Source organism: Lynx rufus, unplaced genomic scaffold (assembly GCF_022079265.1).
Source record: "Lynx rufus isolate CCGP_SWC_20201006 ecotype Redwood Valley unplaced genomic scaffold, mLynRuf1.p SCAF_4, whole genome shotgun sequence".
Lineage (NCBI taxonomy): Eukaryota > Metazoa > Chordata > Mammalia > Carnivora > Felidae > Lynx > Lynx rufus.
Window position 1 is genome coordinate 127,603,690 of NW_025814856.1, and position 16,190 is coordinate 127,619,879.

A 16,190-nucleotide genomic window follows, 5' to 3' on the forward strand; every position below is an offset into this window, starting at 1 on the left:
AAGAACTTGGAAAATTCCAAGGACAATATGGCATGGTGTCATAGTAGGCTACAAGAACAGAGAGGCTGACCGTCTGCAACATCATCAGAGCACATAGGAACACAAATCTATGGTCGTTCACGGAACACTTTCGTCTAGAATGATTTAAGTGTTCCTCCAAACCAGAGCCAGCCCAAAGTCTTCACACAAGAGGAGAGGCTTGGTAACTACTGATCTTCAGTGGAAGATATTTAAATATCTAGTAGGTCATGGTCTCCGTTGTTATTTTCTATTTAAAATGCATTTGGACTCTAGAGTGTTTGTGGGTGTGAATGCTAGCTTTGCCATTTACTAGTTGTGGGACTTTGGGCAAGGTACTTAAGCACTCCAAGCCTCACTTTCCTCATCTGCAAAATGGGGATCATAACAGCATTTGCGTGTGTGACTATTGAACAAAATAGTACTTGGAATAGTGCTTTGCATATAGTAAGCATGGCATTAGTGTTAACAATTGACATACTTATTTTGGGTTGTTATGCCACCAACACATAGCTGGAAAAATTACAGTAATTACAACATTAGCCTCCAAAAATGTATGCTATTGTTTCCATGATCTTGAAAGCCACCCTGAGAGGAAAGCATTATTTTTCCCTTTTACAGATGAGAAAACAGAGAAGAGAGGTTACATATTGTAACCATGGTCGTTCTGCAAGCAGAGCTAATGGTACTGAAGTCTCTAGGCTCCAACTCCTTTCCCACCATTACCACGCTGTTTTCTAAGAATGAAATAAGCCCAAAATGTTAACACAGGCAAGGAAATTTGACTTCTTAGGTTTCATTGAGGCTTAAGGGAATGGCAAGGGAAATTCACATGGAATGTGGATGGTTTAACGCAAAGGATCACATGGTCAGGGGAGAGAACTGATTCTGTATACCAGGGACCTACGCACCTGTGGTGAAACTCATGTACAAGCGTAACAGCCAGCATGTGACTGATAGTGAAAGAGAAAGAAACAGACGTTCAGTCAGTCATTACTTTGTGCAATCATTCATTCTATTCATTCATTCCACAAACACTTATTGTTTGTCTATGTTGTGTGACATATTACATACTAGAGATGTAATAGTGAATGAGACATAATCTTCTCAACAAGGGTGTTATAACCTGGGAGAGACGATCAGAAATAAGATGTAATTAGAATACAACGTAGCAAGAGTTAAGTAATAATTATCATTATTCCTATTTTATAGATGAGGTAAATTAAGTCTTCGAGTGGATAAAGTTCAAAGTCACAGAGCCAATGAGTGGCACAATCCAGATTCAGTTCAGACCCTTTTGGCACAAAACCCATGCTTTTAATCCCCCTCTGGGGGACGTTAATAGGTATGCTAGACAAGAAAGTTGTTTTAAGTTAAAAAAGTTTGGGAAATCTGCGAACTAAATACTCCTCTGAGAGAGCCATAACACACATTAGTATTTTCAAGGCTTTCAGCCACTTTGTGGTAAGAAGTACTATGTAGAAAAGCATTTCCCAAACATTTAAATGTTTCAGCCAAAGCATAGCATTGTATTGTCTACGGTAGGGGAAAATGTAAACAAGATAGCGTACCGGGGATTCTCCCGAATTCAGTATAATTTCTCTTGACATTTTGGGAGTATTGGTGAATTGGACAAGACACATTCATTAATTGGGTCTTCTCAGGTTTTGTGATGTTAAAGAATTAAATTCTGGTACACTTAGGAGTGAAGGAAGTAAAGAGAAATAGTATTTTCAGGCACAAGTTTCTACCGTGAATAATTTTTAGTGATTGTGTTCTCTACTATCAATTATAGCAGCAGTAGATTTAAAAATTACAGAAAGTGCCTTTTGTTCACTTCACACTCTTGACAGCAGTGACAGGTTCCCACAAAGGAGAAAGCCCCTGGGAAGTGAAACGAAGATTTTAGATGCGTGTTTTTTATTGTCCAAGAGCAGGCATTATGCAGGGGTGGGGAGGTGTTGAGGGTGGGGGAAGATCACTGATCTATTCGGATCTTTTCTAAAAGTTCATTAGGACAGGTTTTTCCACACCTCTAAATTTAATTGTATAAGTTGATTCACAAATGGAGCCAGATTTGAGAGAAGCTCTCTCCAAGGATTTGACCACCCACTAGAGGCAGTGAGTACATAAATAACTGCCGAGTAAGGCAGACTAGTAGAGCCAAGAGAAAGGGGGGAAAAGTGCTTTGAGGTGACTTCAATTCAGTAAAAAGACAAAGGCAGGAAGCTCCTCTGTTTGTAAGGTTTTATCAAATAGTGTCATATCTGGCTTTTGGGTAGGATTTGCTCATCTATTATTGTATCTACATTCCGCTGTATCCTACAGTGGCTATTTTCCAATATGTAGGATAAGGCACACCAAAGCCCAATTTGATTTTCATGTTCTGACAATTCCCAGCTCTGAAGGGCATTTATGGTTTCTAGATGTGTGGAAAGAATGAAGTCAGTTCATCCCACTTTCTTCTTCCAGGGACAAGAGGGAGGGAAGGAAGGAAGGGAGGAAGGGAAGAAGGAAGGAAGAGAGGGAGGGAGGAAGGGAGGAAGGAAAATGTAAAAAAAAAGAAAGCCACTGTATTTAAATCCATTCCCTTTGATCACTGAATATCTCTTCCTCATACTCATTTTACCATTAGCTAAATGTTTTTCTTTCCTATTAGTACCATCAATATATTTAATCATACTATCCACATCCTTTCCCCAAGACAACACCTTTTTAAACAGCATTATTTTAAATGGCACTCTTCCCATCCCAATATTTTTTCCCCCTGACATTATTTTCATTGATTTTACCACCATCACCTCCAGCAGCATCAATGCGCACATACAGAGGTTCTTTCTTCAATGCTGCCACATCTGTGCCCAGGCATTGTCTATGCTGCATCTCTACACTTTATACCAACTCAGCCAGGCAGGGATTAACAGTTCTCATCCCACTTTAGAGATAAAAAGTCAAAGAGCCAGTGCTGGAATTGTCCAAGGCTTCACAACCAACACTTTTGTTTCATTTTGACTGTTTCTTCCCTAGCGTCTGTGTATGTGAGGAAGCTCTCCAGCACTAGACTCTATGGGCTGTTCTTATTACAGGAAATTGTCCTACTTTTTAACCCCATGATTTCTAGCAAATCATTGGGTTAGTTAGATAGTGAGTGTGGTTCAGTCATTGGGTTGTTTTAGGCCAATTGTTTTGCAACATAATCCATCATTATTATTATTGTTGTTGTTGTTGTTTGACTATTATTCTGTTTGCATTCAGGTTGCTAGATAAGTCTTGCCCAAGGTTTCACAATTAATTTGTGTTAGTTTTCTACTTTGCTTAAAGCAACACAAATTTACTATTTCCTAGCGTGGAGGTCAGAAGTCTGGAATGAGTCTGAGGAAGCTAAAACCAGGTGCCAGCTGGGCTAACAGTCTGTAGTTTCCAGGGGGAATCTGTGGCCTCTGCAGTGTCTAATGGCTGCACCCCCTCCTTAGCTGATGGCCTCATCACTCTACTTCTGTTGTCATATTTTCTTCTCACATTCTGACCCTCCTCCCTCTCTCTTATAAGGAAGGACCCTTTTAATTACATAAGGCTGATCCAGATAATCCAGGATAATTTTCCCTCATTTACAGGTCTTTAACTTAATCACACTTGCAAAGTCCCCTTTTCCATGTAATGTAACATTCACAGATTCTGGGGATTACGACGTGGACCTCTTTGGAGGGGGAGCATTGTTCTGTGCACTATAGTGTTCATTCAACACATACTTATTAAATGATTAACGAGTACAGTGAGTTGTGCTGGGCTTTGGGGAAATTGCAGGGAACAGCATGTGTTTGGGGAATAAAACAGCTAGGTTATCTGTTCTCATGGAGTTTATATCTTAGAGCAGATGTTAAACAATAATTTTACAATTATGTAGTGTAATGTACAATTGTTTGATTATAACTGTAATACATTCTGAAAGGAGGAGGTATGATGAAAGACAAGAAGTTTGGAGGGTCTGGCTTAAGTTAGGGCATCAGGAATAGCTTCTCAGAGGAAATGACTTGTGAACTGAGTTCTAAAGTGGGTGACTAATTAGATGAAGACGAGGGTCAAGAGTGGATATTGGGAGACCACTGATTAAAACCTTAATATTTAACATATCTTTCAGAACTGTTCGAATTCGCTAGTCTTTCTTTTTCTTCCTTCCTTTCCTTTCTTTTGTTTCTTCCTTCCTTCCTTCCTTCCTTCCTTCCTTCCTTCCTTCCTTCCTTCCCTCTCCTTCCTTTTCTTTCTTTCTTTCTTTCTTTCTTTCTTTCTTTCTTTCTTTCTTTCTTTCTTTCCTCTTTCTGTCATTAACTTTTCTTGAGCTTAGGGAAGAAAGAAGCATATGATGAAAAAAGAAATACTTATTTTTAAAAACTTTTTAAAGTAGGCAAAGAACACTTTCAAATCTTGAATACCATATAAGCATCTTTCTTAGGATCATTTCTTCTACTTATCAGAAAAGGAAATTAAAAAAAATTAATGTTTATTTACTTTTGAGAGAGAGAGAGAGAGAGAGAGAGAGAAAACACAAGTGGGGGAGGGGCAGAGAGAGAGGGAGACACAGAATCCGAAGCAGGCTCCAGGCTCCCAGCAGTCAGCACAGAGCCCAATGACAACAGGGGCAAGGCCTGGGGGGGTGGGGGAAGCAGTGGAGGAGCTAGAATTCAGGAGCTTGAGATCATGACCTGAGCCAAAGTGGGACACAACCAACTGAGCCACCCAGGCACCCCTCAGAAAGGGTAATTTAAATTTGCATTATTTCTGCTATATTTTGAAGATTTTTAAGGTCTCTATGAGTTTAATGACTGCCAGATTAGTCTTTAAGCAAGTCTAAGTAGATAAATTCTCCAAGATTCCTAATATGGGCTTACACCAAAATGTAGCATGGAATCTCTATCAAGATACCGTGAAATGCCCAGAGAAATGATTCAACAGTAGACCGTACATCCAAGCACAGCATCTAATGCCTTCCTCTGTTCTCTTAGAGTTTTAATCCTCTCAGTCTTCAGGGAGCAATTTAATTTAGTGGCCTCTGATATTTATAGCCTTTCTGTTTCTGCGATAATTTCTTATCTAATGACCTTCAAAGGGTTTTGTAGAGGCAAAAGACATAAGAGATAGTTGGAATCTCATTTAATTTTCACTTTGTTAATTATGAGAAAAGGATCAGTATTTCCTCCTACAATTTTGGTTCTTTGATCTTCTTTTTCTGTAAACTAATTGTTTGTGGACTTTTCTCGACTTTTTTTCTTTTCAATTTTATATAAGCTCTTTGAATTATGGAAAAATAACTTTGTGTGGCATATTACAAAAACATGTTCCCAGTTTACCATTTTTTTAACTTTGTATATGGCAGGTTTTTTATTAGTCACATGTATTCATATTTCTCTTTGCAACTTTTGTGTCACAAATTACAAATAAAATTGCTTAGATTTTTCTTCTTTTATGGTTCCATTTTTAATGATTCAAACTTTAATTCATTTGGGATTTACTTTGCTATAAGAAATAAACATTGAGCTTAAATTTTATTTCCAAATGGCTGGTCTTTAGTTCCACTGAGTGAATAAACTAGTGTTGCACCACTGATCTGAATGTTATTTTTATCAAAAACAAGAATGTGTTTGGGTTTATTTTTAGGCAGTATATTCTGTTCCTCTTTAGGCTGACTCTTCCACATCTAGAAGGCCATATTTCCCTGTCATTTATCTCATTGTTCAAAATCTCCTGAGATGTTTAAATAGGAATTTTAAAAACATTGCCAAATAACTCCACAACCGACAATTTGCTTGAATATTGATTTCTCCTCTGTAAAATTAGGATAATAAAATAAGCTTGCAACTGTGTGGAAGGACTTTAGATGCTATATGACAAGTACCTAGGCCAGCTTTTGTTATGTGTGTCACAACTTAAATTGTGTTTGCCATTTCCTTTTATTTTTCAGCCCCTAATGTGTGTCTGTCACACAATGGGGGCTTAGTAAAGGTATATTGCGAGAATAGAAGAATGACTGTGTATGCCTAAAAACCTATCAATTTCACCCAAGACCCTTTTGACCCTAGTACCATTTCTGATTTCAGTTGTCAAAGATATGATTGTCTTCTGGGCACAAATATGGGCTTATTAAGGGAGGTAGTCTGCAAAACTTTATTAACTCTTCCAGAGTATTGAGGTAGTACACACACAAGAATGCCCTCAAATTGTAGGTTACTCTTTCCTTGGAATATATGTTCCTTTCACAAGTAACATTTGATTGTCTAATAGTTTGCCAAGTCACAGTTAAAGATCAGCCATCATTCAAGAAGGAACTTTCTTCAACCTGAAACTGATGATCACAAAAATGGCTTCTTTATTATTTAATATTTTGTTTTCCCCTAAGCCTGGACACGTGAGAAAACACTCATATTATACAAAGTTATGATGGAGAACAGAGGAAGAGCAAATATAAGCTGGAGAGGTTGACCAGACAACCAAATAGGAAGAGAAGCTTAGTTATTTCTATTTAGTTTAGGCTTTGAGATATTAATTTGCTAGAATTGTCCATGACAGTAGCCATGGAGGCTCCAATGTAGTGATGATGACAGAGGAAGTAATTTTTTTCTCTTGTTTCCTTGTTTTTCCTTTTTTTCCTATTAAACTGAGAGCGCTGAATTTATTTTTAAATTCTGTAAACATACTCCTCCCCCCAAAAAGGCAAGTCATAATTATAATGTTGAGAGGATAAAGGCAGACTTTAGAGACTTGGGTCTTATAAAACAGAGATGGAGTAGAGAAATTTACCTAAATACACACACACACACACACACACACACACACACCACCATATTGGACAAAATGGGATTCACTCAAAAAGTTTGGGGAAGATTAGATAACACATTTAGAAGCACAGTGTGAGCTCACAGAGCTAACTAAGCTCATCATTATGAACAGAAGGGCACTGTTGATTGTACCGAGTGAAATTTAGTGATTCATGAATCTTAGAAAATGTTCAACTTCCTATCCATTTGTAATCTTTCCTAAGCCTTACTACCTGAGATTTTCAATTAAAAGAGACACCAGATGTTTTATTCTATACTTAATGTTTAAAAAATTAAAGTAAGTTCCTGGGATCAGCTTTATTTCTCAGTTGAACAACAAGAATTTGTCATGTGACACTTTCTCATAAAAAGAGTGCAAACTTCCTCCTCCTCAAACCCTTTTATGTCAGCTTCATGGTAATTTGGGTCCCAAGGAAGCATGAATTCCCTGTCTATGCATACACCCCCATACACTCAGCATTGGAGAGCTCTGGTTCCAGCAGCAATCAGACTCATCCTGGAAAAGCCATTTCAAAGTCGGGATTGCTTTCCTAAGGCAATGGTTCTCCCTCACAGTGGTTTATTTTATTATTTTTTAAAATAATTTTTAACTTTTATTTATTTTTGAGAGAAAGAGTGTGTGGCTACGTGCCCGTGTGGGGAAGGGAAAGAGAGAGAGAGGGAGACAGAATCTGAAGCAGGCTCTGCACTATCAGTTGAAAACCCTACATGGGGCTTGAAGTCACGAACCGTGAGATCATGACCTGAGTCGAAGCTGGATAATCAACCAACTGAGCCACCCAGGCGCCCCTAAAATAATTTTTAAAATTGGTTTTAATATGGTGTCTGCAGTAGAATCACCATTTGTGCAAGATGAGACAGGGAGATGAAGACAAATGAGAAATAACTGGGAAGTTTTTCATGGCTCAAAGATGACATCATTGATAGATGTCATCATTGATAGACTTAAAAAAAAAGATCATAATTGTATTTCATGTTTAACCCCAAATAAACTTTATGTAGTGCTTATTTGAAACAATATTTTATTTTTACATTGGAGTATGTTTAAGGTATGTGTTAGCGTATTTACATTTTACTTACATTTATGAATTTTTGTATTTGAAATGTATTAAATACTCCGATTTACTGATTTCAAGTACTTAAAATATATTATGTGAAATAAATAGCAAAGTATCCTGAAATTTTACTCCATATCTGAATGACTCTTCAGTTTGGCATCAGCAGCCCTTCCTATCTGCCCCTTGTCTACATTTCCAGCCTCCCTCCCCCATCCCTCTCCCAGGGATAAATATGTCTATCTATGTTTCCTTTCCCAAATACAGCTCGATCTGGCTACCTCTCTTCCTTTGCTTGAGACCCCTTGTTCTACCTGTGGTGTTTACATTGAACAAGCACAACTGGTAGAATGGAATCTTAAAGCAAATTCATTCTTGACTCCCCCTCCCACTGCCTCACAGAACTTTAAATGGGTTGGAGGCCCTGGGGAAATAAAGAGAATCTATCTCCACTAGAGCACACACTCTGAATATAATTCTCTTTTAATGTAGATCAAAGTGATGTGAAGTAGGTCTTGAGTATGCCTTTGAGATATCTGTGAATGTAGCATGTCCCTGCAGCTCAGGGGTGGTTAGGAAGGGCGTCTGCTGCATGATGTAGGGTGTGCCTTGAGGATCTCAGTGTTAGGGGACCCAGGAGCGAACAGCATAAAGCGAAGGAGGCTCCACTCTTGACCCAATGGGTGCACTCTAACACTGATCTAACAAAGATGATTCAAGGTACACATGAAGGAACCACGTTTAATTTTCAGTGTCCAATTCCTGCTTATGCACACACACACATACACACACATACACATTCCAGCAGCAGGCAATGCCTTGTTTTGTATGCAAATGTAAAGGAGCATATAAATAATCCCCTCAAAGTAGGTAACACAAAACCATCTGGGTGGTCTTTACCATGCAGTCTGCGATTTTCTTCTTTCTGTTCCTTTCCTATCCTTGTCTTGTCCTCCTTTCCACCTCCCCTCACCTCCCCCACCCCCGCCCCGATCCTGGTACCAGCTGAACACTATAGATTGTTTCTTGCTCAGTTAATCATGGATGGCGTTTGTCATTTTGAGAACACAGTAGATAAAGGTATGAGCCGTGGCTAAAGGATTGGCAAAAACTGGGCTTGGAATGTCAACTGCACTGTAGATGATGAATAGGCAGTTTGCTGAGATCCCTAAATGTGATTCCACTTTTACTTTTGATCCTACCAACATCAGACTCCATTGCTCTGCACTGCTAGGTTCTGCCATGCCGGCTCCCTGGAGCAGAAAGGCCTCCTTCTTCCCTCCACCCTGCAGCATGCATTTCACAGGGGCAATGGCTCCTGCCACTTCATTTGTATTTTACCAGAATCGGAAACACATGCAAAGCAGGATACAAGCAGAGTCTCGCTTGTGAGGAATTACTGGCCCAGGAGCAGTGGTTCAATTAAAAGTAACTATACCCCAGGAGTAGCAGTGAGGCCTAGAGCACCATGGGGAAGAACTTGGGCTTTCAAGACAAACAGGCCCAGGGCTGAATCCTTTTATTGTCACTTATTAGCTGTGTAATCTGTTAATTTCTCCTGATCTCAATTTCCTTATCTGTAAAATAGACCCCTACCCCGCAAGAGCACTGTTGAATGAGATCACACGCGTCAAGGTCAGTGCTGATGGATTATCCAGATACCAGGCATGTGCCTTGCACAATGGAGACAGCAAAGACGGACAAGATGCAGAACTGCCACCTCCACACGCTTACATCTGAGTGAAGAAATCTATGTAAACTTCGTATTTTAATATCTCTGGGCCTTCCTTTCCTCCTCTATAACATGCAGACAACAATAATACCTATCATAAGATTAAATGATTAATATATGCAAAGCATGTAGGGCAATATTGGCACGTTGTAGTATTTGAAAAGGAATTTAGGATGACGGTGGAGAACAGAGTTAAATTTTGTGGAGAGGCTTAGGAATCATTCTACAGAGAAGTTGACAGAGACATGAGCTTGCAGGACAGGCCTGGTCAGCTGGGTGGAAGGGATGATTGAGAACAAGGGTGCAGAGGTAGGAAGGTTAAGGTGAGCACAAGAGAGAGCCAGTCACTCTATCTTGGCTGCAGCAGGGGGTCCACAAGGATAATAGTGGAAGTCCAGGAAGGCTTTTGGAGAATCCTGAAATGCTAGGTGAAAATGTGTACCTAATTGTGTAGGCAATACTGAGATCATAAGCTGGGGGAAATAATATGATCAGAGATAGGCTCTGGGAAAATTACTGTGTCCATGAAGTAAGGGAAAGCAGAATTTCCGTCAGGGGTGCAAACGAGAAGCTAGTGGCACTTTGTTTATTCATTCAACAAATATTTCTTTGTTATGTATGAGGCACCATCCTAGGTGTTGGGCTTACTGTGGGGAGCGAGGTGGAGTCTGTCCATGTGGAGGTTATATCCTAGTGGGAGAGATGGATAGACAGGCAATCACCCGGGTATATCATTTAAAACAAGGCAGGTTCAGTGGAGGGACCTACAAGAGCTTTGACAAGAGGGGTATGTAAAACGAGTCAGGGATGGACTCCCTGAAGAAGCAACATATAAGGTGAGATTTGAGGGGTGGGAAGTCCATCAAGGTGAAAGATGAGGGAGAAGGAGAAAATGCTTCCCACGTAAAGTCATTGAGTTGGAGTGACAAGATCAAATTTATCTCATAGAAAGGCCTTTCTGGCCTTGGTGTGGAAAATTTTTTGGAAAGCAGGCAAGAGCAGAATTTGGTTGGACTAACTAGGAAGCTAGAGCAGGAATGACATCCAAGGATGACTGTGAGACACCTTCACGCCGGGATACCATTACACACCCAAAACACGATGAACCTTGCAAACAAAAGAAGCCAGACACAGAAGAACATACTCTATGATTCCATTTATATGACATTGAAGAACAGAACTTTATATGAATGAACTAATATGTGGCGATAGATTTTAGAACAGTGGCTACTTTGGGGGTGAGTATTGACTGGGAGAGTCGTGATGGAGGCTTCTGGCAACAGGCTGGAAATCATTTGCATCTTTAGTAGGTAGGTAATTCTACCCACTAATTCACACCTGCTTTGTAGGTGTAATTTGTGTGCCAAGGAAATGAAAAGAAGGACTGATATACACCATTAAAAATACACAGAGTGTAATGTTAAGGAGGAAAAATTATATATATAACATTATCATAACTCTGAAAAAATCAATATAATAATATTATTTATTTACAAATTAAAAGGTAAACATACAACATTTTGATATTGGTTATTTCTGGTGGTGGGATTTCAGCTGATTGATGTGAAGAGACACCCCAAGAAGGATTTTCAGAAACGTAGCCAATTGTCAAGAGACTAAACCAACCACTGTCAGCAGGACAGGGATATGAATCCCAGTTCTAGTCTTTCCTAAGGGAGTGAGCTTCAGCAAATTACATAACCTCTTCAGCCTGGTTTCTGCAACTTTATAAAAGGGGTCATAATCAATACTGGTGCCTCTATCCCAGAACTGTTTGGGGGACTAAATAAAGTGAAGTGTAAACACAGTGCTATGTAGTGTAGTGAGTCCTCAGTAAATATTGCTATTAAAGAAATCTTGGAGGCAGAAGAGAGTGGAGCTGCCCACATTTGCATGGACTGCCCCTCTTCTCCAGGGCGCCTGTGGGGACGGGGATTTGAGGAGGAGGGCAAAGGTCCAGAACAGTGACTATGGAAACATCAAGCTGACCCAGGAGCATGCCCTGCTGGGGTGCAAGCTGAGCAGTTCTGGGGTGAAATACCCCCCACTCCATCTCAGGCAGCAAGGATGCTTGAAACACTCCCGAGTCAGGAATTGCAAAGGGTGTTGATGGGAAGACAAGGAAATGGTATTTCGAGGATAAACTCCATGGAGTACGAAAATAAAGAATGTCATTTTACATGGGATAGTTTAAAGTTGAACATTTTGTGACTATGTATAACTGTGGGTGTGATGTATATATAATGTGATGTTATTTAAGGAAATGACAAAAAACCCTTATCGTTTGCCTTTGTACATAGAGACACGTTTCTCTGTGCATTATCCAATAGCGAATATTATGATACAATATTTACATGCTATTTGAATTCATGAAAAAAAATTTTTTTAATTAAAAGTGCCTATCCCTTCTAGAAACCAGTGGATTCCAAAGCTTCTCAGGTGGAATTAGGGGAAATTTAATTGGCATATAGTCAATGACTGAGGAAGCACGTCATGGACACATGCTCCAGGTATTTGAATCTCTATCTTCCCTCTCAAGGAGACAAGCTTATGATAGTTAGGCAGCAACATCAGGTTCATTGGTTCAGGCCACAAAATATTAAACTGACTTTATTTCCTTGAGAATAAAAAGGAAATCACATACAAAACAGAAACCTACTGTGTAATACACAGAAAAACTACATTTCTGGGACAGGGGGCATAGAATTTTCTTTTATTTTATCATTTAATTTTATTTTTACAGGCAGATTCTGAAAAATCAATACTTTGAGGCAGAACTGGATTTAATATTATGCTCTCATTCAGAATGTGAGCTGAGAATTGTGTCAACATTTGCAGCCCTGTCCGCCTGCATTTCAATTGAAAATTGTCCAACATGATATAACACACACGGGGGTTCTGAAGAGCTATCTCTGAATAATAATGATATTGATAATAATTATATTGGCTACCGTTTTTATCAACACTTTTTAATGTAGCAGGTATTGTGCTGAGCATTTTGGATGTATTAGCTCAACTGTTTCCCACAACAAACCTATGAGGGAGGTATTTTAGGCATTTTATTATACCCATGTTATGTGTGAGGACAATTAAGCTCAGACTAGGGTGACCAATGGCTCAGGTTTTCCCAGGATGTGAGACTTCAGTGCTTAGCCCAGGAAAGTCCTGGGCAAACTGGATGAGTTGGTCTCTGTGAAAGTGATCTGCTTGATTTTTTAAATAGCAGAAAGAGATTTAAGCTCTCTTCTTCTTGGCTGGTTAGATTTCCCACCTACTGCCAGCTGAGCTCTAGATTACAGTCTATGATAGTTAAGTAGCCAAAACATTCTTTGGCAGCATGGGATGAGGGTCTAGGTTGAAACTGGGGAATATTATTTCACACGATGTAATTGGAAATGTCGTCTTGTCTCTCTCTGTCCCCCAACCGTTGAGCCAGTGAAGCTGAACCTCCCTTTACAACACGTCCAAAGGGCTTGCAGGTTACTGTAATCTGACATTCAAAGTGAAAACCCACTTACCTTGGGAAGTGGGTAGAGATGACACAATGGTTGGCCAGGGTCCTGCTTACAAAACTTCAGGGTGTGACACACCACATCAGCATTCATATCTGTGCTAAGCCTGGAGGGAAATGGGACAAAACAAAGGCTATTTAAGATCTCTCGGGCATTTAGGAAATAGAACCTATTTCAAAGGAAGGTAAATCCCCAGAATGGATTCTAGCATGGTCGTTGAGTCCAGCCTGGAGTAGCTGCCAGATCAAAACGATTTCCTGCCACGTTGCTCTCTTTTCTGTTTGAAATAAGGTCCTGGGGGGTGGGAAGGGGGCATGGACAGCACTGAGCTGTGGTCACCCTCTCACATGGGCACTGTGATTCTTTCCAGGAGAAGCCACAAATAAAATTGGGAAAAGAAAAATGGATAGGTGTATAATTTGATGGAAGGAATATTTTAAAGTTTGCTAGGTCTTACAGCAAAAAATCATTTATAATAAAGCCTTAACACCTAAAATTATTTTCTTAGGCATAATCCAAATCATCTGTTTCCCTTTATTTTATTTAATTTTTTTTAATGTTTATTTATATTTGAGAGAGAGAGAGAGACAGAGTATGAGTGGGGGAGGGGCAGAGAGGGAGAGGGAGACACAGAATTTGAAGCAGGCTCCAGGCTTTGAGCTGTCAGCACAGCTCAAACCCATGAGCTGTAAGATCATGACCTGAGCCGAAGTCGGATGCTTAACTGACTGAGCCATCAGGTGCCCCAATCATCTGTTTCCCTTTAAAATAAATATATTTCTAGGGGTTCCTGGGTGGTTCAGTCAGTTAAGCATCTGACTTTGGCTGATGTTGTGATCTCACAGTTCATGGGTTTGAGCCCTGTGTTGGGAATCTCTGCTGTCAGCATGGAGCCCTCCTGGGATCCTCTATTTCCCTCTCTCTCTGCCCCTCCCTTGCTTATATGGGTGTGCTCTCTCTTTCTCTCTCTGAAAAATGGATAAATATTTTAAAAAATAATAAAGTAAATATATTTCTTTACCTTACGGGAGAAAATACAATATGTTTGACTTTCCACACCCCAGGATGGTGTAAGGAAAGTGCTCTTTAAACATTTTGGTTTATGTCTAGTTTGAAGGTGCTAACACAAACCTTCCATATGCATTTTCTACCTGACACTCCCAAAATTCTTCTTACCAAGAAGTATGAGTACCATGTGCTGCTTCAAATGAAGGAACAAACAGAGTATGGATTTTTAGTAACTTTTCCCAGTAAATCATTGATTCAAACCCAACCCAACCAACCGAAACAACAAAAAGAATCCACAAACATACGTTGGTCATACCTAGAGACTAATCTCAGAAAAACAGTTCTTGATTTTAGAAGATACTTTTTGGGATTTCTTCCCAGCTCACATGATCATTGAATTGACCCCCTTCTTCCACAGGGGTAGGTTCCTAGCAACTATGTTGTACTTACTCCCTATATCTTGGCCAGTTGATTGGACCTGATTTGATGACTGTTCAAGTAGGATCAGTCAGATTCTCTCCTATGGAAATTTGGAATTGGTATTAACAACTTCAACCTCATTCTGAGCTGTTTCCAGAATAACAGGAGCTATAGTAATTTGGGACTGTAATGTCATTTTCTGCCACATGGACTGAGAAGTTGGAAAGCTAATCTGTAGGATAGGATTCAGGGGTCAGAACCCAGTGTGTGCAGTGAGAAAGCCTGGGGAGAATGTGCCCCTGTATTCCTGGTGGCTTCCAAGTCCTGCTTCCATCCCTGTCTGAAGCCTGGTAAGATGGCTTCCCAAGCTTTTGTGAGTACCTGAGTTAAGAGGGAAAAAGAGAGTCATCTGTTTGGCTCCACGGTTCTTTGGTGAGAGGCAGAGGGGAAGGTAACTTAAAATATAAAAGGAGTTCACATCTTCTAAGTTGTGGGGCAAGCTGTATGTAGCAGATAAAGTTCATTAGCAAACTAATGTCTACCAAGGGTCAGTAAATCAGGAGAGGTGGCTGTTTTCACATATCTTTTCTCAACTTAATGGTTCATTTATTTAACTGATGACTGCTGTCTTTATGGGGGTTTGATATTTAGTGGACTCAAGAGGGTGATAAATAGGCTCTGCTTAACCTTTTTTTTTTTTTCTTTAAACCCTACAGCCATCCCATCTGTGGTAATCCAGGACCACTAACTAATCATATGATATCCAAGATGCATTCTCTTTCTCTGCAAATAGAGCACAATTTCAAGTAATTGAACTTGAATATGGGAGTGGAAATGAAAACCCCACAGACAGTGAGGTGGTCTCTACATTGAGGAATAGGAGAGGGGAACAGGCATATGGTGTTCTTCCCAGGGTCCTCTAAGATCAGATCTTTGTCATCAAAAGACTGAAAGTGAGAAGCACTCCTTTGGACAAGAGTAGAAAATGCTGAGCCTCATAAATCCAGACAAGTGTAAGACCATGAGAATGTGCAAGATGTAAGGAAGTGGCAAAATAGCACATGTGCTCTTTACCAATTGTGGGATAGAAAGCCTAGGCAACACATAAGATGTGAAATTCCTAGGAAATCTCCAAATTCAGAATATCCATTCCCACTCAACATTGTTTTCTTTTTCCCATAGTAGCAAAAAGACCAAAATGGTCACTTTTTAATTTACTTCCTTTTACTACCCTTACAGGTACAGAGGTGTGCAGGAATGAGGCATGTGGTGGGGGACTGGGGAGGAGGGAAGAGGCTTCAACACATTTGGCAGAGCTAATTAACAAGTCTAATTAAGATCATGGTAGAATGAAGTCAATGATGATGATCATCACCATAAATCAAAAGAAGGGAGCAAGGTCAGGGTTAATAGACAGAGTAACAGCCTATGGCAGGGAGTGAGGACAGGGACTTCCACACATGAAAGCTCTCAAATTTAGACCTTGACATCACTTTCAAAGAAAGTTTATATATTAACATATAGTCACAGAGATATATTTACAGCATTGAAAGAAGATCTTCCTTATGCAACTTAATACTTTTATCCCATTTCTGGACCACATGCACAGTGTACT

The 16,190-nt window shown here is 39.8% G+C and overlaps 1 protein-coding gene across 3 annotated transcripts in view; it reads right to left on the reverse strand.

Annotated features, from left to right (window-relative positions):
• Positions 1–16,190, reverse strand: part of AOAH (acyloxyacyl hydrolase) — a 167,431-nt gene that overhangs the window by 112,513 nt on the left and 38,728 nt on the right. For all 3 annotated transcript variants that reach the window (XM_047094876.1, XM_047094877.1, XM_047094875.1), the window contains exon 5: positions 13,154–13,253. In XM_047094876.1, the coding sequence (XP_046950832.1) occupies positions 13,154–13,253 (100 nt within the window). The remainder of the gene's footprint in view (positions 1–13,153; positions 13,254–16,190) is intronic.